The 26,105-nt window shown below is 43.6% G+C and overlaps 1 protein-coding gene across 2 annotated transcripts in view; it reads left to right on the top strand.

Moving 5' to 3' along the window:
* The window catches only part of ATXN7L1 (ataxin 7 like 1), a 174,181-nt gene that overhangs the window by 97,973 nt on the left and 50,103 nt on the right, over positions 1 to 26,105 (top strand). For both annotated transcript variants that reach the window (XM_040343523.1, XM_040343522.1), the window contains exon 4: positions 18,277 to 18,502. In XM_040343523.1, the coding sequence (XP_040199457.1) occupies positions 18,277 to 18,502 (226 nt within the window). The remainder of the gene's footprint in view (positions 1 to 18,276; positions 18,503 to 26,105) is intronic.

Here is a 26,105-nt window from a genome sequence, read left to right as displayed (position 1 = left end):
TACCATTAATATCTGTGCATCTTCTTCAATTCACAGCGACTTCAAAGTTGTCCCTGCACTACTTCTGATAAAACGTGTTCGAATACCTCTTCACTCCAAAACTAAAACCTATCCAAAACTAAAAAAAGTTTGCCTTTTAGTTATACTTTAATTCGACATTAAAGCCGAGGTCCACCTAAAAAAAAAAAAAGTAATACCAGCAGCTACACATACTGCGGCTGCTGGCTTTTACTAATAGAACACTTACCTGTCCTGGAGTCCAGCGATGTCGGCACCGCAGCTGATGTTTCCATCAGCTGTGGGGTGCTGCCATTGCGGGTAAGGGTACCCAGCAGTGTAGCCTTTCGGCTTCATGCCGGGAACCCTACTGTGCATGCACAAGGCCCGCTCCTCTCTCCTACTGGCCCTGCGACAGAGGAAGGAGGAGGAGGGAGCCCCAGCCATGACGTCAATATCCACGGCTGAGGCTCCCAGAATAGGGAAATGATACCTGTCAAAGACAAGTATCCTGTCACACCCCCCCCCCCCCCATCCCAGCATTCTGTGGTGTTGGAATAGGTCACTAATGCATATTTCAGAAGAAAGATAGAAGTCACACTCTGTATTTTGGAATAAGGCTAGTACACCTTATAGAGCAGTGGTTCTCAACTTTTCTAGTGCCGTGACCCCTTGACAACATTTCACAAGTTATGGTGACCCCTAACAGTAAAATAATTTTCGGAGCATGGGTTGACAGCACCCAAGGCAAGACAAGTAATTTGCGCCCCCCCCCCCCCCCAGCCCACGGACATTTAGCGCTCCCTGAGTCCCTTCCACTCATACAGTATTGAAACCCTCTCTATCTTAATTTCTTGCCTTTTTCCCCCCCATCCCTCGCTCTAGCCGTCTTTCTTGTTCTGTCTCTTATCTCTTATTCTTCCTTCCCCTTTTTCTTTGTTCCTCCCCCTCTTTTCCTCTCCCTTCCATGTATTCTCTATTTTTATTCCTTTTTTTTTACTCCTTGGTGGGGGAGGGGGGATTAGTGGCATTGCTGGCACAGAGTTGGGATGAGTGGCAGTGCTGGGGGGAGTTCTAATCAGCCAACTTAGTTGCTCTTGATCAAGGTTGTCTGCTAATCTGAGAAATGTAGTGGGGACTTTTAATGGCAACTTTAATCACGGGTAGGGTTACTCACTGTGTCTCCGACTTTGTGGCATCTCATAGCAGTGACACCGATGCCAAAATCAGGAGATGGGGTCTCCTACAGCCCCTCCCACTTCACATTCCTCACCAGTCAGCTGACCTCTATTCTCTGTCCCCCACCCATGCCGTGAACTGAATGGACGGGAGAACGGTGCGGGCTTCACAAACAGCCCAGCATTTGGTGACCCCTGGCAAATCGTCATTCGACCCCCAAGGGGGTCCCGACCCCCAGGTTGAGAACCACTGTTATAGAGGGATATGCTCTGTATCTTTTTCATTCCAGAGGTTTTCAAGCGGAGATGCACCCAAAAGTGGAACTTTCTCAAGCACTCCTCACCATTCCCACCCCCCCCCCCCTGCATGCCACATGACACCCGTACATGGCATGTAATTTTTTTTTTTTTGGGGGGGGGGTACCTTGTTTTGCCAGGTACCCTGCTCCCACTTCTGCTTTTGCCACCTCCTTTCCCCCTCCCTGCAATCTTCTGGGACATGACATGACAGAAGATTGCCCGGCCACTGAGAAGGCGCAGTGGGACTCGCACATACGCAGTGCGCACCCGGCTGTGAAGCCGCAAGCTGTCACAGCGGTGCCCACACTTGCAATGCTGGCGGGGAGGAGAGGAAGAGCAGCGAGGCCTTGGGCGGCCCCATCGCTAGACCGTGGGACAGGCAAGTGTCTGTTTATTAATTGTCCGCAGCTACACTTTTTTAGCGGCTGACTTTCATTCAGAAGATGTGAACAGACCAACATGTGGTACTAAAGCCACTTGTTGGTTCATCTCGCTGCTCTTTACATTTCGTATCTGCCATTCCATCTGTCCTTTATTTCTCCATCCTTCCTATTTACGGATGTGAGCTCTTGAAGCACTCTCCCTCTAAACTGTGAACATATTGAAAATGTTCATTTCTAAATGTAGCATTAGTTATATATATATCTGGCCCTGTTTTTAGTAGCTGAGACCTACAGACTTTGTTGGGGACTAGTTTAAATCTTTCAAGCTGCTACCTTGGCACATCCTGATGCCCAGGGACAGCACCTTTGACTGGGAAGAGACAAACGCTTTGCTATTTTCATCTCTAAAGGGATTTTCCTTTGCCACATGCGTTGCTTGTAACAGTAGCAGTGTAATCATAGTATCTCCCATATCTCTGCAAGATGTTTTTTTTTTTTTTGTTACACTAGCCTTTAGTAACAGGAAATAATTCACCTTTTGATGTAAAAGATTACAAAGATAACAGCCACAAAGGGCAAGATTTATGTGTTTTTCTGTCTGTATAATTTTAATCTAATCTGCCTTTTTTATCTTTTATTTGTAACCCAACTAAAGTCCGGTACATACTGACAGTTTTTATTTTCCATTCAACCCTGTGGGCTGAACAAAAAAAAACTGAGGAGCTTGCGAAGAGCTCGCTGTACTAAACTATGCAATGTCATTTGTCTTGCACGCTGATCGGATGCCGATCGACTGTTTTTCCAACATGTCCACTTGACAGAAGCCGGACAAGCTGCTGTACACATGGACTGATATTCAGCCTGTGTGTACCAGGCTTAAAGTGATTGTAAAGGTAGAAGTGTTTTTTATCTTAATGCATTCTATGCATTAGGATAAAATGCCTTCTGTGTGTAGCAGCCCCCCTCATACTTACCTGAGCCCCCTCTCTATCCAGTGGTGTTGTAGGATTGTCTCGGCTGACCGGGACTCACCTTCTCATTGGCTGAGACAGCAGCGCGGCATCATTGGCTCCCGTTGCTGTCAATTAACGTCAGCCAGCCAATGAGGAGAGAAAGGGGATGAATAGATACATGGAGCTGCAGCTCGGCTCGGGTGCCCCCATAGCAGTGTTTCTCAATTCCAGTCCTCAGGCCCCCCCAACAGGTCAGGTTTTCAGGATTTCCATTATTTTGCACAGGTGATTTGATCAGTTTCACTGCCTTAGTAATCACCACAGCCTTTTCATCTGAGGGAAATCCTGAAAACCTGACCTGTTGGGGGGGCCTGAGGACTGGAATTGAGAAACACTGCCCCATAGCAACCTACTTGCTGTGGGGACACTTATCAGGAGGGAGGAGCCAGAAGCAATGGCGTGGGACCAGAGAAGAGGAAAATCTGGGCTGCACAGTGCAGGTAAATATAACATGTTTATTATTTTTAACAAAAAAAAAAAGACTACATTCACTTTAAGCCTGGTACACACTAACATTTCTTTTTCCTGAAAACAAACTAACCTCTTCGGTTGGAGCCACTGTACTTATCACGCCACAGGCCGAATGTTGGTCATTTTTTTAATTTATTTTTTTAAATGGTTATCTCCCGACATTCGGCCTGTGCATATCCGGCTTTAACGTGGTTGTAAAGGCAGAAGTTTTTTTTTTTATCTTGATGCATTCTTTGCATTAGGATAAAAAACCTTCAGTGTGCATCAGCCCCCCCCAATACTTACCTGAGTCCCATCTCGATCAAGCGATGTGCGGGAGAACCTCGGCTGTCTAGGACTCTCCCTCTCGATTGGCTCCTGCTGTTATCAATCAAATTCAGCGAGCCAATGAGAAGACGAGGGGGTGGGGCTGAGACCCGGCTTTGTGTATGAATAGACGCGCAGAGCAGCGGCTCTGGTGCCCCCATAGTTAGCTGCTTGCTGTGGGAGCAGGAGGGAAGAGCCAGGAGCGCCGATGGGAGACCCAAGATAGGGAGACCCAAGATAGGGAGGATCTGAACTATTCTGTGCAAAACCATTACACAGTGCAGGTAAGTGTAACATGTTTTTTATTTTTAAACAAAAACAAGACTTTAATATCACTTCAAGGTTATATATATATATATATATATATATAGTGTGTATGCTGGGGCCTCCGCGACCTTGCATTCTTGGCCTGGCCAAGTATGCATGCTTATTTTGTAAAGGCAGATTGGAGTGAAGCCTGTGGTCACTTCGGTATTGCCAGTTTATTTATGAGGAAACAATCGGAATTGTGCCACTGAGGGGGGTGTGTTCCCCTAGTTGTAGGAGCACCAGCTGTTGCCCATAAGCATGGGGTTGCTGCATGATCAGACTAGCAATGGTCATAACTATTTATTAACACGTTAAAGGCAATTTTGAAGCCATATTTAATATACCATTCTATTTGTCAATAATTGATGTGATGTTCTATCAGTATACCATTTAGCACAGTCATTCTGTAGTCTGGGAAATCTCTAATACGTTTTCAAGTGAAAACTGAATTCATTCCTAGTAAATGGTTGAAGGCATTACACTTGTGCCAATTTGAACATGCTGTGAAAATTGCATGCTATATTTAAAATAAGAAATTAATCTTACAGGTAATCGGTAGATAGAATTGGGTTTTCAAATGTTACTTTCTAGCAGTTTGAACCCATAATTTACGCATACCAAACAAAGTAACACATTCATTGTACAACAGACACTCTAGGGCAGTGGTTGTCAACTTACAAAGTGTAGATGGCCTCAACTATGACCCCCGACACCTCCCAAGGGCCACAAATAATACGTATTTGACAGAATACTATAAGAGACTTCAGACATAATAGAGGAGTTGATCAGAGACTGCAGACATGCAACAGGGATGGTTGTAGATGCACTACAGAAGACAGAGACTGTTGGATCACTGTTATTATAGACTTCCATTACCATTGAAGGGCTATGTGTGGACCTCAGTCTGCCAGTTAGGCACCAGGACACTAAGCTATCTGCCCCTACCATTGCATAAATACCTATACGTGAATATAGGCAATCAGTATTTGCATATGACTAGGTAGCCCCTATTTGATGGTGCTTGGGTCTGGCGATAGGTTTTTGCAGGATTTGCACACTGCATTGTGGTAGGTGGAGGCGAGTGTGCATGTGTTTCCTATTCCCAGAATATAGTTTTTCCAGTGGCATCTCAAGGAGGCTGGCAGTGCTGTGTGCATGGAAGCAGGCAGTTACAAACTTAAAGTGGAATTCTGGTCTTAACCCGAACTACTCTTAAAACTGTCCTCTACACCCTCTTAACACCTATGCTTACTAACCCGTGTAAAAAGGATCTGTATACTTACCTATTTTCAGCCTGTCCTAGTCTCCTGTGTCCGCCAGCTTGGCTTCAAGAGAGAGGAGGGAACGCCAACAATAGATGGGTCATTGAAGCCTATGAGTGATGTCACCACTTCAGGCTTTACTAGCTGTTGTCGGAACGCTCCCTCCTTCTCCCCTGCAGCGCTGCTGGCAGACACAGGAGATTATGTGGTTGGACTGGAGCAGGCTGAAAATAGGTAAGTATATAGAACACTGGTTAGTAAGCATAGGTCTTAGAAGGAGGGGGTAGGGGACCGTAAAGGAGTTTTAAAGGAAAACAAATGTTTTTTGCCCTTTACAGGGTATAGAGACATAATAGTTAGCTGATTCCTTTTAAAATGATTAAAAATAGATAAAAATCAATCATATAATGTACCTGCAGTTTCTTGTTTCATTTTTGCATGTTTCCTGCTTCTGTGGTGTACAGAGCCAATACAGGGCAGTGATGGTTTGGAAAACGAAACTGATTGGTGCTGAGGGGTTTTAGACACACAGTAATCACACCTCCTTGATTAGTGACCACAGAGAGAAAGCTCCCAGTAACTGTGGTTATCAGGAAACAGACAACCAGGAAGTGTGGAGATCAGAGAAGAATTACAGCAACTTGAGAGCAAAAACGAACACTGAGGACATGAAAACAGCACTGCATTAAGGTAAAGGAAGCTATTAAGATAAAAAAAATATTTCCTTTACAAACCCTTTAAGCCCATAATTCCACTTTAAGCACAGCCTGCTGCTAGCTTTTTTTTAAATACGTTTGGACTTCGGGTCCTTTCACACTGGGCGGATACGTTTGATGGACTCCACTTGCCTTGGCAGGGATCGATCTGCTGTTCCCCGCTGAGCAGGTGCATGACAGGTCCATCTCCGCTCACTGTGCTGAGACAGGACCTGTCAGAGTCCCACTCTCCTCTATGGGGAGATTGCATGAAAACGTGCTGCCTGTCTGTTTTCATTTGATCCAATCCAAACCGATCCATCAGGCGGATGAAAAATAGGACCACCATCCATCTGGATTTGACAGGCAAGATCGGATCGGATAGCATCGGGTGTCAGCAGTCATCGCTGAAGTCCGCCAAGCGTCCTATCGGGTCCGCTGGAAAAACTGACAAGTGGACTTGATTGGAAAGCTTGTGTGAAAGGGTCCTTAAAGCGGGGGTTCACCCAAAAAAAAAATGTAATATTACATCTAGCAGAGCCAGCACAGTAAGTGCATTTACTTTCGGCGTTTTTTTTTTCTCCATACATACCTTTATATTCTGTTTTTGTCCAGGGCTTCCGGGTTCCGATGACTGCGGGACTGGGCGTTCCTATCCTTCCGTTCGATGATTGACGCCTTGTGAAACAGGTGACCTGTCGCACAACGCGCGTCACCAGATGTTGGGAAATAGCCGAGCTGCAAGTCGGTGTGTTGTCACATTCTGCTCCCCATCACAGAATGCTCCGAAAGTCACGTTCCGTCGCCGCCATCTTGCTACACCCCACAGAGTGTGAAGGGGGCAAGCGGACATCTTGTTACACCCATTTGAGTTTTAGATTTCACACTTATTTTCAACACAAAACGGAGCTTATATGCTTAAATACAGTGTTTTTAAATCCGACAGACTGTTTAGATGTTAAATGTGGAAATCAGAGGTGTGTTGTCCCATGAGCAAACATGTAAGGTCATCAGGTTTGCTGCTGCTTTCAACATTTAAACAGTCCGTCGGATTTCCAAATACTGTCTTTAAGCATATAAGCTCCGTTTTTGTGTTGAAAATAAGTCTCAAATCTAAAACTCCGGTGGGTGTAACAAGATGTCCGCTTGCCCCCTTCTCACTCTATCATTACTGTCCAGGAGTGTGGGGTGTAGCAAGATGGCGGCGAAAAAATGTCACTTCCGCAGCATTCTGTGATAAGGAGCGGAATGTGACACTGCATCGGCACTATACGGCGCCTGCGCAGTCAGCTCTACACGGCGGGCGCAGGCGCCGTATAGTGCCGACTCGCAGCTCGGCTATTTCCGGAAATCTGGTGACGCGCGTTGTGTGACAGGTCACCTGTTTAACAAGCCGTCAATCATCGAACCGAAGGATAGGAACGCCCAGTCCCGCAGTCATCGGAACCCTGAGGCAGGGATAGGAACGCCCAGTCCCAGAGTCATCAGAACGCGGAAGCCCTGGACCAAATCAGAATATAAAGATAAGTACGTAGAAAAAAAAACCTGCTGAAAGTATATGCCCTTACTATGCTGCCTCTAATGTTAAAAATTAGTTTTTTAGAGTGAACCTCCACTTTAAGCAGTTATGTTTCATTTAGTCTGCCATTTTTTTTTAGTAGTCTGTTCTCCTCTGTTATAACATTTTATGTTTTAAAAGTTTTCAGCATTTGTGTGATCGCTGTTGTTCTGTAACAGTAGAACACATTGATGATTTGTGGTGGGAGAATTGTTTCATACGAGTCATTTATCAAACTGCCCAATACAACCACATTATCCTTTTCATTGTTTGACATTGCACTGAAGGTATAAAAAGTAATCTTTGTGACTATAAGTTACACAGACAGCTGTCAGACCCTGCCATAAATGAGGTCCAGTATTTGTACGTTCTCATAGTTACTTGTGTAGTTCCATTCACTGTTTTCACAGCTGATCCTCGTCCTCCAGGTGCTATTTTCAGCATCTCATGTCATCCGAGTTGGAAGAGCCTTCATTTTTTACAGATCAGTTTGTCATTAATGCCAGAGTGACAGGAGGGACCTTCTAACTGCAAATAGCTGGCCATAGCGAATAAATCCATTTGGCTCAACCTGTCATCCTATTTGCCCACCTCGCAGAGCGCTGTATAATCCCTTCATCATCGGGTACCACGAGTGGCTGGCCTCTTAGCGTGGTTCTCTATGTACTTGTCAATCTAAGGTGATATCTGGCTGTGGGTTTTGTGTAGTAATGAAGTTCATAGTGTGACTATCCCAGCTGTATACTAAATGATGTGCAAAGACTGCAAGTAATGTGCTAGATTAAATGCAAAATCAATGGATAAACAATCAGAAAAATGTATATATGTGTATATATAAAAGACCATTAGGGTGTGGATGCTGTCAGAATACCTTAGATGTGCAATGTGCAAAACACTAGAAATTTCAATATGAAACGGCAAACAGTTGTCATTATGGAACAGCAAAGAAAAAAATCAATTCACAATACATTCCTATAGCAACAAGTCCACTGCTAGTGGTGCTCCTTGTGTGAATAAATACCAAAAATATAAAAAAACATTTAAATATAAATACTATCAAGATCCCATAAAAAACGTGCAATGTGCAGAAAATGCTTAAAAATTTCAATATGAAACCACAAAGAAAAATCCAATTCGCAATGCGTTCCAATAGAAAAAAGTCCACTGCTGGTAGTGCTCCTTATACTGGATATTAAAGGGGTGGTTCACCCTAAAAACGACTTTCCCTTATTACACTGCCCCCCCCACATTACAATACGATTATGCCTATTAGTTTTTTTTTTTTGATGCTGTACATACCTTCGTACAGCTATTCACCCGTGGCTTCCGGGTTGCGAGTCCCGCGGGAGTGGGCGTTCCTAACATGGTGGTGATTGACGTTTTGACAAAAAACGAGCTCCCCCCGTTGCGTAAGCTGCATCACGATTGGCGAAAGGAGCCGAACGGCGAGTCGGCGCTATACTGCGCCTGCGCATCGCTGTTCGGCTCCTTTCGCCAATTGTGACGGGGCTTACGCAATGGGGGGGAGCTCGTTTTTTTGTCAAAACGTCAATCACCACCATGTTAGGAACGCCCACTCCCGCGGGACTCGCAACCCGGAAGCCACGGGTGAATAGCTGTACGAAGGTATGTACAGCATAAAAAAAAAACTAATGGGCATAATCGTATTGTAATGTGGGGGGGCAGTGTAATAAGGGAAAGTCGTTTTTAGGGTGAACCTCCCCTTTAAGAATAGATTATTAAAGGTGCAACTGTTTCTTCCACTCGATAAACACGTCCCACCATCACCAACTGCTAGATTGAACACTCACCAGACCCCGAACAATAAAAGGCCTCAAATTATTGCTTTTCTGATAGCCACTGAATTTGTCCTCCTTCTCCCTCTCTCACAAGGATTCCTTAAAGGGTTTGTAAAGGATTTTTTTTTTTTATCTTAATCGCTTCCTTTACCTCAATGCAGTGCTGTTTTCATGTCCTCAATGTTCGTTTTTGCTCTCAAGTTGCTGTAATTCTTCTCTGATCTCCACACTTCCTGGTTGTCTGTTTCCTGATGACCACAGTACTGGGAAATTTCTCTCTGTGGTCACTAATCAAGGATGTGTGATTACTGTGTGTCTAAAACCCCTCAGCACCAATCAGTTTCGTTTTCCAAACCATAACTGCCCTGTATTGCCTCTGTGGCTCTGTACATCACAGAAGCAGGAAACAACATGCAAAAACGAAACTACAGGTACATTATATGATTGATTTTTATCTATTTTTAATCATTTTTAAAAGGAATCGGTTAACTATTATGTCTCTATACCCTGTAACCAGTCATTTCAGCAAAAACATTTTTTTTATTTATAACTCCTTTAAGGTCTTTCTATTGGAACGCATTGCGAATTAAATTTTTCTTTGCTGTTTCATATTGAAATTTCTAAGCATTTTCTGCACATTGCACGTTTTCTATGGGATCTTGATAGTATTTATATTTAAATGTTTTTTTTATATTTTTGGTATTTATTCACACAAGGAGCACCACTAGCAGTGGACTTGTTGCTATAGGAATGTATTGTGAATAGATTTTTTCTTTGCTGTCCCATATTGACAACTGTTTGCTGTTTCATATTGAAATTTCTAGTGTTTTGCACATTGCACATCTAAGGTATTTTGACAGCATCCACACCCTAATGGTCTTTTGTATACACACATAGCCTATATATATATATTTTTTTTTTTTCTGATTGTTTATCCATTGAGTATATTTATTAGCAATTTTGCATTAAATCTAGCACATTACTTGCAGCAGGGCTCGACAAATCCCGGGCGCCAGGTCGCCATGGCGACTAGAAATAGGGTCCTGGCGACTTGAATTGGAAGGGGGGGTAATCTGGCCATCTGGTGGTGGCCGTTGGTATTACAAGTTAAGCATTACAAGTTAAACAGCAATTCTAATGTTGTTTTTCACTATTTTCACTGCCATCTTCTTCCCTCTAATTAGAACCCCCAAACATTATATATATTTTTTATCCTAACACCCTAGAGAATAAAATGGCGATCGTTGCAATACTTTCTGTCACGCAGTATTTGCGCAGCGGTCTTACAAGCGCACTTTTTTTTGTGAAAAAATTACACTTTTTTAAATTAAAAAATAAGACAACAGTAAAGTTATCCCCATTTTTTTTAATATTATGAAAGATAATGTTACGCCAAGTAAATTCATACCCAACATGTCACGCTTCAAAATTGCGTCCGCTCGTGGAACAAACTTTTACCCTTTAAAATCTTCATAGGCGACGTTTAAAAAAAATCTACAGGTTGCATGTTTTGAGTTACAGAGAAGGTTTAGGACTAGAATTATTGCTCTCGCTCTACCAATCGCGGCGATACCTCACGTGTGGTTTGAACACCGTTTACATATGCGGGCGCTGCTCACGTATGTGTTCGCTTCTGCGCGCAAGCTCGTCGGGACGGGGCGTGTTTTCTGGCTCCTAACTTTTTTACCTGGCTCCTAGATTCCAAGCAAATTTGTCAACCCCTGACTTGCAGTCTTTGAATATAATTTAGTATACAGCCTCATGCCCTGTACACACAATCGGTTCATCTGGTGAAATGGGTCCGATGGACCGTTTTCATCGGACAAACCGATCGTGTGTGGGCCCCATAGTTTTTTTCCCCATCTGTGAAAAAAAAATAGAACCTGTTTTAAAATTTTCTGATGGTTAAAAAACTGATAGAAAAAAACGATCGTCTGTGGGGAAATCCATCGGTCAAAAATCCACGCATGCTCAGAATCAAGTTGACGCATGCTCGGAAGCATTGAACTTCATTTTTCTCAGCACGTTGTAGTGTTTTACGTCACCGCGTTGGACACTATCGGATTTTTAACTGATGGTGTGTAGGCAAGACTGATTAAAGTCAGCTTCATCGGATATCTGATGAAAAAATCCATCGGTCCGTTTTCATCGGATGAACCTATCATGTGTACGTGGCATAATAGTATATCATGAATTGCATTTTTTTAATCGCAATCAAATTTGTTTTGGATCAGCGCAATAAATTTTTTTTGGATATATAGATATATATATATATATATATATATATATATATATATATATATATATATATATATATATATATATATTTTTTTACCCCCTTTTTGGAGGCACAGACAGTCTTGCAGCAGATCACTTATACATATATATAACATTTTTTTGCGCCGGTGACATTCACATTACTTTATATATATCCCAGCTGTACTTGCAGTATTATCCACTGTAAATAATTCATACTTTTATTTGAGGCAGTGCAAAATATAAGTGCACCATGATTTAAATAACAGTTCCAGGCAATTTTACAAAATACCTCAATTCACTTTAGGCTAGAAAACACATCATGTAATTACTCCAAACAAGCATGGTGTTGACGTGGGAGTGGCTGATGTCTGATTTTATAAGCTAGGGATGCAACGATATCATTTACATTTTATTTTTTATTTTTTTAAGTACTCGCGCATACCAATAACCGATACCTACCGAAACTGTTTTGTTAAGGCCCCATGCACACGAGAAGCAATTACAAACACCTCTAAACTCACGTTTTCAAAGGCAAAAACCGGCGTTTAAAACGCCAGTTTTTGCCGCAAATTGCACAGCGTTTTGCCGTGATTAGCAGTGTTTTACCGCGTTTGCGGCTGTCAGCGCTTATCTCAAAGACATTGTAGACCCTCCCAAAGTTTAAAACGCAAAAATAAAACGCTTCTGAACCCAAAATTTTGCGTCTGAAAAAACGGACATAAACCCAACTGCTTTAAAACGCCAAAAAACGTGATTGTGTGCATGGACACATAGGATAACATTAATTGTGTTCAGGGGCAGTTGAAAAAAATGCCCAAATGCCTCTGAACTCGAGTTTAGCAGCGTCTCATGTGCATGGGGCCTTACATGTCAGCAATGGTACAAAGCATTGGAAAGTTATTTACACATTAAATACTTTTTTTTATTTTTTGTGTTTTTTTTCAATGTGAAATGTGTAAATATATGTTAAAGGTGTAAAAATATTACCGAACAAAGCAAACAAAACAAAGTTTTAATTAATAATAGTTTATAAAATGGTAAGAAGTAGTAAACAAATTAAAAAAAATCATCAGGAAAATTATAAATTAAGGAGAATAAAGAGTTAATTAATTCTAGTAGAGTAAATTAAAGGGTTAATAAGGGGTTAAACAGAGGCTCATTTAATAATAATAATAATAAAAAAAAAACTTTTCTCTGTCATCACATTCGGCCAGTGGAAGTAAAGAAAACCGGGAACTTGGCTGTGAAGAAAGATCGATCGATCGATCTTTTTTTTTTTTTTTTTTTTTTATCTCCATTTTTCCACCCTGATGGAGGGTTGTGGGGTCTTATAGCCGGTTTGACAAATTTGCTTGGAATCTAGGAGCAAGCTAAAAAAGTTAGGAGCCAGAAAACGCGCCCCGTCCCGACGAGCTCGCACGCAGAAGCGAACACATACGTGAGCAGCGCCCGCATATGTAAACGGTATTCAAACCACACATGTGAGGTATCGCTGCGATCGTTGGAGCGAGAGAAATAATTCTTGCTTTAGACCTCCTCTGTAACTCCAAACATGCAACCTGTAGAATTTTTTAAACGTCGCCTATGGAGATTTTAAAGGGTAAAAGTTTGTCGGCATTCCACGAGCGGACGCAATTTTGAAGCGTGACATGTTGGGTATCAATTTACTCGGTGTAACATTATCTTTCACAATATAAATTTTTTTTTTTTTTTTATAAAAAAGTGTATTTTCCCCCCAAAAAAGTGTGCTTGTAAGACCGCTGCGCAAACATTTTTTCTTCCCCACAAAGCCGTGGCCTCAATTACCAGCGGGCGCCAGGTCACAATTTCTTGTCGCAATTGCGACCTGGCGCCCGGATTTTGTTGAGCCCTGCTTATAGACCCCAAATCTCTCCATAAAGAGGACCTGTCAAGCACTATTCCTATTACAAGGGATGTTTACATTCCTTGTAATAGGAATAAACGTGATTCATTTTATTTTTTATTTTTTTAAAGAGAATTTAAAGCGTCCTCGTCCCCGTGCTCGCACACAGAAGCGAATGCATTTGTAAGTCGCTACTGCATATGTAAACGGCATTCAAATCGCACACGTGCGTTATCTAGCACTAGAGCTCTTCTGTAACTCTAATCTGGTAACCTGTAAAAAAAAATTAAAGCATCGCCTATGTAGTGTTTTAAGTACCAAAGTTTGGCGCCATTCCACAAGTGTGCACAATTTTAAGGTGTGACATGTTGGGTATCTATTTACTTGGTGTAACATCATCTTTCACAGTATACAAAAAAATTGGGCTAACTTTATTGTTTTTTTTTATTTTGTTTTGTTTTTAAACGTGTTTGAACAATTGTTGCGCAAATACTGTGCGACATAAAAAGTTGCAATGACCGCCATTTTATTCCCCAGGGTCTCTGCTAAAAAAAAAACATATATAATGTTTGGGGGTTCTGAGTAATTTTCTGGCAAACACATTATGATTTGTACATGTACGATAGGAGTGACAGAATATGCCTAGTATGGAAGTGGTTAAAGTGGGGAAAAAGTCTAAAAACATTCCATCCCACCTTCTACCTATCTTGCATAGCATGTATAAAATAGATCCATTTGAAATTGGAGGAAAAGCGGTTTAACCTTAAGCAGCCTGGGGGGGGGGGGGGTTCACTGTCAGGGCAGTAAGGATGTGGAATTCACTTCCACAATCGGTGGTGCTAGCAGGAAGTATTGGTAGTTTTAAAAAAAAATCTTGGATGGGCATCTTGGTGAACACCGTATACAAGGATATGGGAAAATATTTTTGACGTGTGTGTGTGCGCACACACACACACACACACACACACGAACACATCATGAACACACACGTTGAACTGGATGGACTAGTGTATTTATTCAGCCTTACCAACTCTGTAACTATATGCGACCAGATTAAAAAAAATAAGCATACAATTCTTTTTTTTCTCCTTTATATGCATTGTATGCAGGATAGGTAGGGGGGAGGCATTGTTTTTAAGAGTAGTTTAGTATTCGGCTTCACTACCATTTTAAAGAGCATCGTCGGCTGCCTCTCGCCCCCTGCTTTTCGGGTGGCACATTTCTGATACTCACCCATAGGATCCAGTCCCTCTTGGACCCTTTTGTACTCTGCCACCCTCTGTCCCACGCTGCCAGCGTACCTTCGGATTATGCGACGCTATGCCCACGCCCTTCCTCCTTTCTGAATGTAGCGATATGCCTCCTGGAATATGTGATGTGCATATCCCAGGAGTCAAAGGGAGGATCCTGCAGGACATTTGCCTAGGCAAATTAAGTTCAAGGGGGCAGGGCCAAACTTTATTAATGGATAAAAAAAATCCCTTTCCCAGCAGGGGAGGGGATAGTGAAATAGAGGAAGGTCTTCACTGAGGGTGAAGATTCGCTTTAAAGTAAGTTTAAAGGCAACATTTCTTTTATAAAAAACATTTTTTGGGAACACCGGTCAACCTTTTATTACTGTTGAGGAGAGCCGCCTTCTTTATTTGTCCTGTTTACCATTATCAAGATTGAAAGTAAAATCCCCAATTTTGAGTTGTCACCTGAACAGGAATACAGATCTTCAAAATGAGGACACTAGGTTTGATGGCCCTGATAAAAAAACATGGATGAATTTCCCCTCACTTTCTGGTTTGGCTTTGGTACAGGAAGCGAAGGGAAGTCTCCTCAATGGGACAAATATGAGAGAAAAAAAAAGATGTATAGGGTTTATAAGCATCCCTTACTTTATGTAGTAAAAAAAAAAGCTCTACCTTAAAGGGTCACTAAAGGAAACATTTTTTTTAGCTAAATAGCTTCCTTTACCTTACTGCAGTACTGGTTTCATGTCCTCATTGTTCGTTTTTGCTTTGAAGTAGCTGTAATTCTGCTGTGATCTCCACACTTCCTGGTTGTCTGGCTCATTATAACCATGGTACTGGGAGCTTTCTCACGGTGGTCTAAGCTGTCATTACTGTGTGTCTAAAACTCCTCAGAACCAATCGGATTCATTTTAAAAACAAAACACTGCCCTGGATTTGTTTGTTTTTGTTCTGTGAGTCTTCCCGACTCACCTCTCACCCGGAACTTCATGTATGTACCTTTAAAACCGAAAGTGAAACTAGAGGCACATTATATGATAGATTAAATTCAATTTTTAATCATTTTTAAAAGGAATCAGTTAACTTGAATGTCTCTATACCCAATAAACAGTCATTTCAGCAAAAAAAATGTTTTCCTTTAGTGACCCTTTAAAAGAGCAGACAGGAGGCTGGCTTATGATGTAGAGACTGCAGAATTTCATGTATTGAAAAGTAGGGTTGTCCCGATACCGATACTAGTATCGGTATCGGGACCGATTCCGAGTTTTTTCGGCGGTAGTCAGACGCCGATACCCCGCCCCGATACACAAATAGAATACTTAACCCCCCCCCCGCGCCGCCGCCGACGACCGCCGCCACCGGAGCCGCAATTCGCCGCTGCGATCCGCCGCCGTTACGCCGCTGACTGTGTAATACGGGCGGGAACATTACAGCTTTGAATAGCTGTAATGATTTGCACCACGCATAGACACTCCCCCTTGCTCGGGTGAACTGTCCAATCCCGAGCGAGGGGGAGTGTCTATACACGCAGCGTGGCGCCAATCATTACAAAGCTATTCAAAGCTGTAATGTTCCTGGTCGGCCGTAGTACTTTACACAGTCGGCGGTAGCAGGTAAGCGGGCCATGGCTGCATATGGGGGGGACACACGGCTGGATGGGGGGGACACACGGCTGGATGGGGGGAGACACACATGGCTGCATATGGGGGGGACACATGGCTGGATGGGGGGAGACACACATGGCTGCATATGGGGGGAGACACACATGGCTGGATGGGGGGAGACACACATGGCTGGATGGGGGGAGACACACATGGCTGGATGGGGGGAGACACACATGGCTGGATGGGGGGAGACACACATGGCTGGATGGGGGGAGACACGGCTGCATGGGGGGTGACAATGGCTGCATGGGGGGATACATTGCTGGAATGGGGGGTGACAATGGCTGGATGGGGGGATACATTGCTGCATGGGGGGTGACAATGGCTGCATGGGGGGTGACAATGGCTGCATGGGGGGATACATTGCTGGATGGGGGATACATTGCTGGATGGGGGGTGACAATGGCTGGATGGGGGGATACATTGCTGCATGGGGGGTGACAATGGCTGCATGGGGGGTGACAATGGCTGCATGGGGGGTGACAATGGCTGCATGGGGGGAGACAATGGCTGCATGGGGGGAGACAATGGCTGCATGGGGGGAGACAATGGCTGCATGGGGGGTGACAATGGCTGCATGGGGGGTGACAATGGCTGCATGGGGGGTGACAATGGCTGCATGGGGGGAGACATGGCTGCATGGGGGGTGACAATGGCTGCATGGGGGGGTGACAATGGCTGCATGGGGGGATACATTGCTGGATGGGGGTGACAATGGCTGGATGGGGGGATACATTGCTGCATGGGGGGGGTGACAATGGCTGCATGGGGGGATACATTGCTGGATGGGGGTGACAATGGCTGGATGGGGGGATACATTGCTGCATGGGGGGTGACAATGGCTGCATGGGGGGTGACAATGGCTGCATGGGGGGTGACAATGGCTGGATGGGGGGTGACAATGGCTGCATGGGGGGTGACAATGGCTGCATGGGGGGTGACAATGGCTGGATGGGGGGTGACAATGGCTGGATGGGGGGAGACAATGGCTGGATGGGGGGATACATTGCTGGATGGGGGGTGACAATGGCTGGATGGGGGGATACATTGCTGCATGGGGGGGGGAGACAATGGCTGGATGGGGGGAGACAATGGCTGGATGGGGGGAGACAATGGCTGGATGGGGGGAGACAATGGCTGGATGGGGGGAGACAATGGCTGCATGGGGGGAGACAATGGCTGCATGGGGGGAGACATTGCTGCATGGGGGGAGACAATGGCTGCATGGGGGGGAGACAATGGCTGCATGGGGGGGAGACAATGGCTGGATGGGGGGGAGACAATGGCTGGATGGGGGGGAGACAATGGCTGGATGGGGGGGAGACAATGGCTGGATGGGGGGATACATGGCTGCATCTGTGGGGGGACATCGCTGCATTTGGGGACACATTTAAAAAAAAGTTTCGGTATTCGGTATCGGCGACTACTTGAAAAAAAGTATCAGTACTCGTACTCAGTCCTAAAAAAGTGGTATCGGGACAACCCTATTGAAAAGTATTACTACTCTTCAAGGGTCACTAAACCCTTTTTTTTGCTAAATAGCTTCCTTTACCTTATTGCAGTCCTGGTTTCATGTCCTCATTGTTCGTTTTTGCTCTGATGTTGCTGTAATTCTGCTCTGTTCTGTACACTTCCTGGTTGTCTGTTTCCTGATCACCACAGTACTGGGAGATTCTAGTTTCGTTTTCCTAACCGTCACTCTCTATGGCTCTGTCCAGCACAGAGGCATTAAATTACATGCAAAAACGAAGCTAGCTGCAAAAACGAAAGTGAAACTACAGGCACATTATATGATTGATTTTTATCTATTTTTAATCGTTTTTAAAAAATTTCCTTTAGTGACCCTTTCATAATAGTCATCTAGTTATCAATGGTGGCTGGATTACAGGAATACCTACATAATTTTTCATCTGTGAATGGATCTGTTTGGCTGGGGTAGACCTATGAACCACATTCCAAAATTGTATTCTCCTTTTACAGAAAGAAGACACGGTTCAATGTGCAAACCTTCCCCATCTCCGGCTTCTCCTCCTTCCAACTCCAATAGAGCATCACACGTACAGATGAAACCGAAAACCTGTATCAGCAGCCATAACCCTGTCAGCAGTAACTCAAAGCCATTCAAAGCGCCCAAAGACAATCTACTTACCTCCAACAACAAACAACACACAGTGTTCTCTTCTAAAGTGTCAAGAGATAAACCATGGTGAGTAGAAAAGAGATTCGGTATAGTTCATTATATATGCTTTTGTTTCTAGTTATCCCACATTTTTCTAATTCCGATTACATGTTATAATTTGCGTGTTTAGTGTGGCATATGATAATTTTTGCCTGTGGTTTTAGTAGGTCATGTCGCTCCAGAAAGAAGTATTTGTGCTCTCTGTGCTTGCTAAAACCTTTAGGCAGACCATAGACACCAGGGAACTGTCACACATACAAGCACAAAGCAACCATCTTTCAATGTCTTTTGGACAGCTTCAGGCATAAACAGAAACGTTTGGGTTGCAAATTAATTTGCGGTATACATGCTACAGATAGTCTAGGCTCCAGTAGAGCTGGGGGGGTGTGGGGTGTCAAACCACCCCCCCTCCATGTCCGGTGGGTGATACTCGCGCAGTTGGGCTCTTGGTGGCGCTGCAGAGCCAATGACGGCGGCCATCGTCCGGATGTCCCTGTACATCTCCTCCGTCGCTGATACCGGCCAATACAATCGCTTCTTCTCCTCTTGGCCAATCGCACTCTTCCAGATTGGCCGGGAGGAAAAGCAGGAAGAGAATAGTGAATATTAATTTGCTATTGTCACACAAGTGGGTGGGCTTCGGGGGCGCAGTGCTCTGCCCCCCAAGCCCACTCTTTTTTTAAGCCAATTGGAGCCTCGGGGCTCTAATCATGTGCTTCAAAAAGAAAAAAATTAACAAATTGGAATCCATGCATCCGGCGCACAGCATTAGGGGCTGAGCACATGTATTAGAGGGGCTGCGCCTCGTATGGAGTGGCTGCCACTGCTTGGCACCAGCCTCTCTGGAAGGTAATGCTTAGCCGATCAGTATTATGCTCATAAACACGGCACAGAGGGCCGTACAGTCTGAAGTAAGAGTGTTTATGCAGCTGGGACGTGCCTGGAAGTGACTGATATTTGCGTATGTCTGCCAGTACAAATCAATGACAGACTACAGTTATATAGGGCCGAAACAACGAATCGATTAATCGACTATGAAAATTGTAATCGATTAATTTCATAATCGATTAATTTCATAATCGATTAATCGGCCAGTAACATAATGGGGTTTAAAAAACTAAAATTAGCCCTTTATAGTACAAAAAAGCAAATCGCTACTGTAAATATTACTTTCACTGTCCCACAGTAAAAAAAAAAATGAACCCCTTACAGTAGCGATTGTTTGCTCTTTTTGTACTTATTTTTGTTTTTTTAACTCCATTATGTTACTAAACATCTCAGGCCTGGGTTCACACCTTTCTGGTGCTTTTTACAGTTCAGTTACATGTTTTCCTATGGGACACGTTCACATCCATGATTTTTTTTTTTCAGCTGCTGCATATTTGGAAAGGGCAAGGACTTTTTAACACAAAACGGTGCTATTTTATTTATTTTTTTGGTTCAATATACTTCAATGGAGAAGCTGCAGAAAAGCATGTAATGTGTTTTTGCGGCAATTTGTGTTCTGTAATCTGCCCAACAACAAATTGGCACAAAAAAAATTAAAAATGCTAATTTTTTTTTTCTAAGGCTAGTATCCGATTAATCAAAACAATAATCGGCCAACTAATCGATTATGAAAATAATCGTTAGTTGCAGCCCTACAGTTATACGCATAATACTGCACATTCAAGCATTGGAATGCTTACAAGGACACATGAGCAGTCCTGAACACAAACTGTCTGCTTCCAGGGTGCTTATTCATCCCTGTACGCATGTAAATACTCCCATGTGCGGTGACATGGATACAGCCGCAACCTGTAAGTGATTTCTACAGGCAGCTGTGCACATACGGCTGTCACTCCTGGCCGCATAAACACATCATGTCTTCACTGCTGTTCAGCCCTCTGTGCCTGTGTGAGTGAGGCATTGGAGTAATTTTCCTGGCTGTGTAGTCTGGTAATGGTGTGAATCACTAGAATGGCTGAACTGAGTGAAACATGCCTTGCATTTCAAGTGTGTGTTTAGCTCCTTTTGTAGAGTTTCTAGGCTTACTCGGTTTTGCACCTCCTATGCATCTTGGACCATCTGCACTTTCATCAGTCAGATGCAGGGGCAGATACCTCAAAATGCATTAGTGGCACCCAGGCTTAGAGTTCTTCTGTCCGCCGTCCTCCTAAGAGACATCCAGCAAGCAACATTCTGGAGTTCCTAAAACCACTGGTGTTGAGCAGTTTATATTCATTAGCAGTCCCTTCCTGGCTTTGAGAGGATTGTCTGGTGTTGGAAGGACCTATGACTGGGAATATGCTGATGTGCCCTTGCACCCACAGATTTGTAATCTGCATTGTATTATTTTATATGGTATCTGTTAAAAGTGAATTTCCACATGATCAGCTGTGCTTTACTCTTTTTTTTGTTTTTGTTTTTGCAGTACAGTAGTACCTTGGATTACGAGCATAATTCGTTCAAGAAGCATGCATGTAATCCTAAGCACTCGTATATCAAAGCGAGTTTCTGAGTTTCCCCATAGGAATCGATGGAAACTCAGATATTTGTTCGTGTCACTGCTAGTGTATGCAGTACCACATGTTGTCAGGTGGGGGGGCCCCAGAGACACTTAGGAACTATGGCCGGGATTCAGAAAGAAATGCCTATCTTTAGGCGCCGTAACTTTGAGAAGCGAGTCCCGTATTCAGAAAGCACTTGCGCCCGAAGTTACGGCGGCGTAGCGTATATGGGCCGGCATAAGCCCGCCTAATTCAAAATAGGCTGGTAGGGGGCGTGTTGTATGGTAATTAATCGTGACCCCGCGTAAATGATGCTCCTACGAAGTATCCCAGTGCGCATGCTCCAAATTACGCCGCAAATAGTCAATGCTTTAGACGTGAACGTAACTTACGCACAGCCCTATTCGCGTACGACTTACGCAAACGATGCAAAATTCTACGCTGTCCCGACGTCCATACTTCACATTGGCTACGCCTCATATAGCAGGGGTAACTTTACGCCGAAAAAAGCCTTACGTAAACAACATAAATCAATGCGCCGGGCGCAGTTACGTTTCTGAATCAGCGTATATAGCTCATTTGCATATTCTACGCGTAAATCTACGGAAGCACCCCTAGCGGCCAGCGTAAATATGCACCCCAAGATACAACGGCGTAGGAGACTTACGCCGCTCTAATCTAGGCAACAGTGAGGCGTATCTGATTCTATGAATCAGGCGCAGAGATGCGACGCCTCACACTCAGAGTTACGATGGCGTACGCCGTCGTAACTCCTTTCTGAATCCGGGCCAGAGTGTTTCCAAGTGTGTCCAAGCATCACCGGCGCCCCCACACCTCTGGCCATATGCGGTACTGCACACCCCAGAGGCTTGAAACTTGCGAGATAACACTCGCAAATCGAGTCAGGATTTTAAAATAAAACCGCTTGTATTGTGAAACGCTCGTAAACTGAGGTTTTACTGTACATACCGTTCTCTTCCTTGAGATCGTTACAGTGCTACAATATAGTATTAACACAAACATTGGTCAGGTCTAGTCCCTGGCGAGCACACTTTTTTTTTTCTTGCAGTTTAATTTCAACATATAAGATCCACCAATGTATGGATTGAACTTATATCCACAAAAACTCCATCTATATTTTGATTGCAGAAGGTCGATGCCCACTTCTGCTCACTGACAATTACTGTTGATTTAGGGCAGTGATGGCGATCCTTGGCATCCCAGAGGTTTTGGAACTACCTTTCCCATGATGTTCCACTACAGTGTGCGAGAATCATGGGAAATGTTCCAAAACATCTAGGGTGCCAAGGTTCGCCGTCACTGACCTAGGGATTGGTACCTAGAGCTTTGAATTGGTACTACTTTCAATTCAGTTAAAGCGGAAGTAAACCCATCGATTTTAACAGTTTCAAAAAGCAGTTAAATTTCCGGCATGCCGGGATTGCTAACTGTCCCATTGGTTGTGCTCTCAACCAAACCGTCAAACCATCCAATGGCTGGTGTCATAACTGATCACATGTGCAGCACCATGGCAGTTGAAGATTAAATATAGGCCAAGATGGCAGCTTCCTTGGCTGAAAATCATAGGTGGGTTTACTTGCACTTTAACCAAAAAATAGAGGTCCATTCCCATACTTGGTTTTCAATACCCAAGAAATTGGAAGCTGTTGACATTGGAATCCAGCTGGCAATGGAGGTAGATTACAAAAAAATATTTGTATATGTTAATTCTAAAAAAAAAAAATAACTTGGATTTGTCAAATGCCAGGCATGTATTCCTAAGTGCTAGGTTTAGAGCTGCTGTATAACTTTTATTACCAGCTGAGCATGTGAAAGGTAAAATATAGGGGGATACTCTGTCCATATATCCATGCAGGGGTTGACAAATTTGCTGGGAATCTAGGAGCCAGCTAAAAAAGTTAGGAGCCAGAAAACGCGCCCGTCCCTACGAGCTTGCGCGCAGAAGCGAACACATACGTGAGCAGCGCCCGCATATGTAAACGGTGTTCAAACCACACATGTGAGATATCGCCGCGATTGGTAAAGCGAGAGAAATAATTCTAGCCCTAGACCTCCTCTGTAACTCAAAACATGCAACCTGTAGATTTTCTTAAACGTCGCCTATAAAGATTTTAAAGGGTAAAAGTTTGTCGGCATTCCACGAGCGGACGCAATTTTGAAGTGTGACATGTTGGGTATGAATTTACTCGGCGTAACATTATCTTTCATAATATTAAAAAACATGGGGATAACTTTACTGTTGTCTTATTTTTTTTAATTAAAAAAAGTGTATTTTTTTTCTCAAAAAAGTGCGCTTGTAAGACCGCTGCGCAAATACGGCGTGACAGAAAGTATTGCAATGATCGCCATTGTATTCTCTAGGGTGTTGGGATAAAAAATATATATAATGTTTGGGGGTTCTAATTAGAGGGAAGAAGATGGCAGTGAAAATAGTGAAAAATTACATTAGAATTGCTGTTTAACTTGTAATGCTGAACTTGTAATACCAACGGCCACCACCAGATGGCGCCAGCTTACACATCTGGTGGTAATAACTTGTAATACCAACGGCTCAGCACCAGATGGCCCCCCTTCCGAGCCAAGTCGCCAGGACCCTATTTCTAGTCGACCTGGCGACCGGGATTTGTCGAGCCCTGTATCCATGTATATTAATGTATATCCATGTCCATATATCCATGCTTGCAAGGATTTTGTTGATGACAAGTTGACTGCGCTAGTGAGTATTTTAATATATTCTCCACATTGCAGTAGAATTAATGCGATATGATGTATGATTTGGATTCCGGCTAGAATTTTCCCTTTTATTTTAGACTTCTTGTCTAACTGTATTTGTAGTAGCCGAGTCGTTATCATCCTTTCAGTTCAAGAGAAGTGACTTTCTTGATGACTAATTACCCACTATCCGCAAAAGTGGAAAATGAACTGTGCATAAAGAAAGCTGCCTTCCGGATTTATAAAATGAAAAGATGAACAAAGCTTTGCAGGCTGTGCTGCAAAAAGTGGTCACAAGGATTTGCATGATAAACATACAAGGGTCAATGGATGCCTTTCCAAAGCTTCTACTACAGGCAGGCTTACAGTTAGCCACTTGGCAAACATTTTACACTGAACCACATTTGTCCCTCTTGTAAAATAAACTATTACTAAGGAATTATGGAGACACTCATTGCTGGCTGCTACCCGTAAAAAAAATAAATGTTCCCTGGGTATTAGGCTGATCCTCTGTTTAAATACTTTGTCATTGACCCATAGTAAGTATGCAGATGAGAAGTCCTGATTTCACATACTTCCCTGTTCTGCATATACACTATATTACCAAAGGTATTGGGACGCCTGCCTTTACACGCACATGAACTTTAATGGCATCCCAGTCTTAGTCCGTAGCGTTTAATATTGAGATGGTCCACCCTTTGCAGCTTTAGCAGCTTCACCTCTTCTGGGAAGGCTGTCCACAATGTTTAGGAGTGTGTCTATGGGAAAGTTTGACCATTCTTCAAGAAGCGCATTTGCGAGGTCAGGCACTGATGTGGACAAGAAGGCCTGGCTCTCAGTCTCCGCTCTAATTCATCCCAATGGTGTTCTATTGGGTTGCGGTCTGGACTCTGTGCAGGCCAATCAAGTTTCTCCACCCCAAACTTGCCCATCCATGTCTTTATGGACCTTGCTTTGTGTACTGGTGCGCAGTCATGTTGGAACAGGAAGGGGCCATCCCCAAACTGTTCCCACAAAGTTGAGAGCATAAAATTGTCCAAAATGTCTTGGTATGCTGACTCCTTAAGAGTTCCTTCTATAGAACTAAGGGGCCAAGCCCAACCCCTGAAAAACAACCCCACACCATAACCCCCACCACCACCAAATGATTTGGACCAATGCACAAAGCAAGGCCCATAAAGACGTGGAGGAGTCAGTTTGGGGTGGAGGAACTTGACTGGCCTGCACGGAGTCCTGACCTCAACCTGAAAGAAAACCTTTGGGATGAATTAGAGCGGAGACTGCGAGCCAGGCCTTTTCATCCACATCAGTCCCTGACCTCACAAATGTTCTTCTGGAAGAATAGTCAAACATTCCCACAGACACATTCCTAAACCTTGTGGACAGCCTTCCCAGAAGAGTTGAAGCTGCTATAGCTGTAAAGGGTGGGTCAACTCAAAATTGAACCCTACAGACTAAGACTGGGCTGCTATTAAAGTTCATGTGCGTGTAAAGGCAGGCTTCCCAATACTTTTGACGATATAGTGTATAGGAAAGGTTTGCAGCCATAGACTGCCAGGTAACTGACATTTTCACAAAGAGGTTAACAATGGCATCCTACATATTTCTTCAGTACAGAAGATGTAAATGTTGTAGTCTCTTTGATGCCCAGTGGTGGTTCCCCTACTGAAATTTGTTTCCTACATTAAACAAAGGAATCTCCCGTGTAATAATCTCGTCTCTTCCTTTCGGCATCGTTTAATCTATGTTTATCTGTTTGGTCTTGATGTGGTTGCTCAGATACATATAAAGCCAATTTGTCAATAAGGGAATTGGCACTTCCTACTGTACCAGATCACATTACTGTGTGTTTAGAAGAGTCTAACATTAGATGGGTTACCTAATAATACCGGTAATGGGTTCTGCCTGCTCCAAATTCCTTGTAACAACAAATAGTTGTATTGGCTTTGTAGAGGACAGGGATGTGGTGCGAAGTGCGGTATCCCATAACAAGCAATCAGCTTTCAGATTCCTGTGCAATTTCATGTGCACTTGTAGTGCAAAGTGGATTTGCCTTTTGTAAATAACCCCCATAGTGTCAGTAAAGTGTTACTAAACCCCGGACCCTGCATTCACTATATCTGGTCTCCGTACACAGAACATGGAAATTTCATAATTTTAGTAAACCTACAATGCTAAATACCTTTTCTCATCAGCAGTATTTAGCAGTCTTGTGACTTCTATTAGTGTCTGGTTTAAGCTTGTAGGAGAAGTTTTCATTCGACTCTGTCCTATGAGGCTGCAGGACCTCTGACCTATGAGGCTGCAGGACCTCTGACCCTCTGTTTGGACAGTGCCAATTGGCCCTGTGCAGATCACATACGCTCTCCCAAGAAAAAAAAATATTCTCTAGCGATACTCATCAAACT

The sequence above is a fragment of the Rana temporaria genome, chromosome 3, assembly GCF_905171775.1.
Source record: "Rana temporaria chromosome 3, aRanTem1.1, whole genome shotgun sequence".
In the NCBI taxonomy this organism is placed as follows: domain Eukaryota; kingdom Metazoa; phylum Chordata; class Amphibia; order Anura; family Ranidae; genus Rana; species Rana temporaria.
Note: the sequence above shows the minus strand (reverse complement) of the source record. Positions and strands in the feature narration are given on the sequence as shown.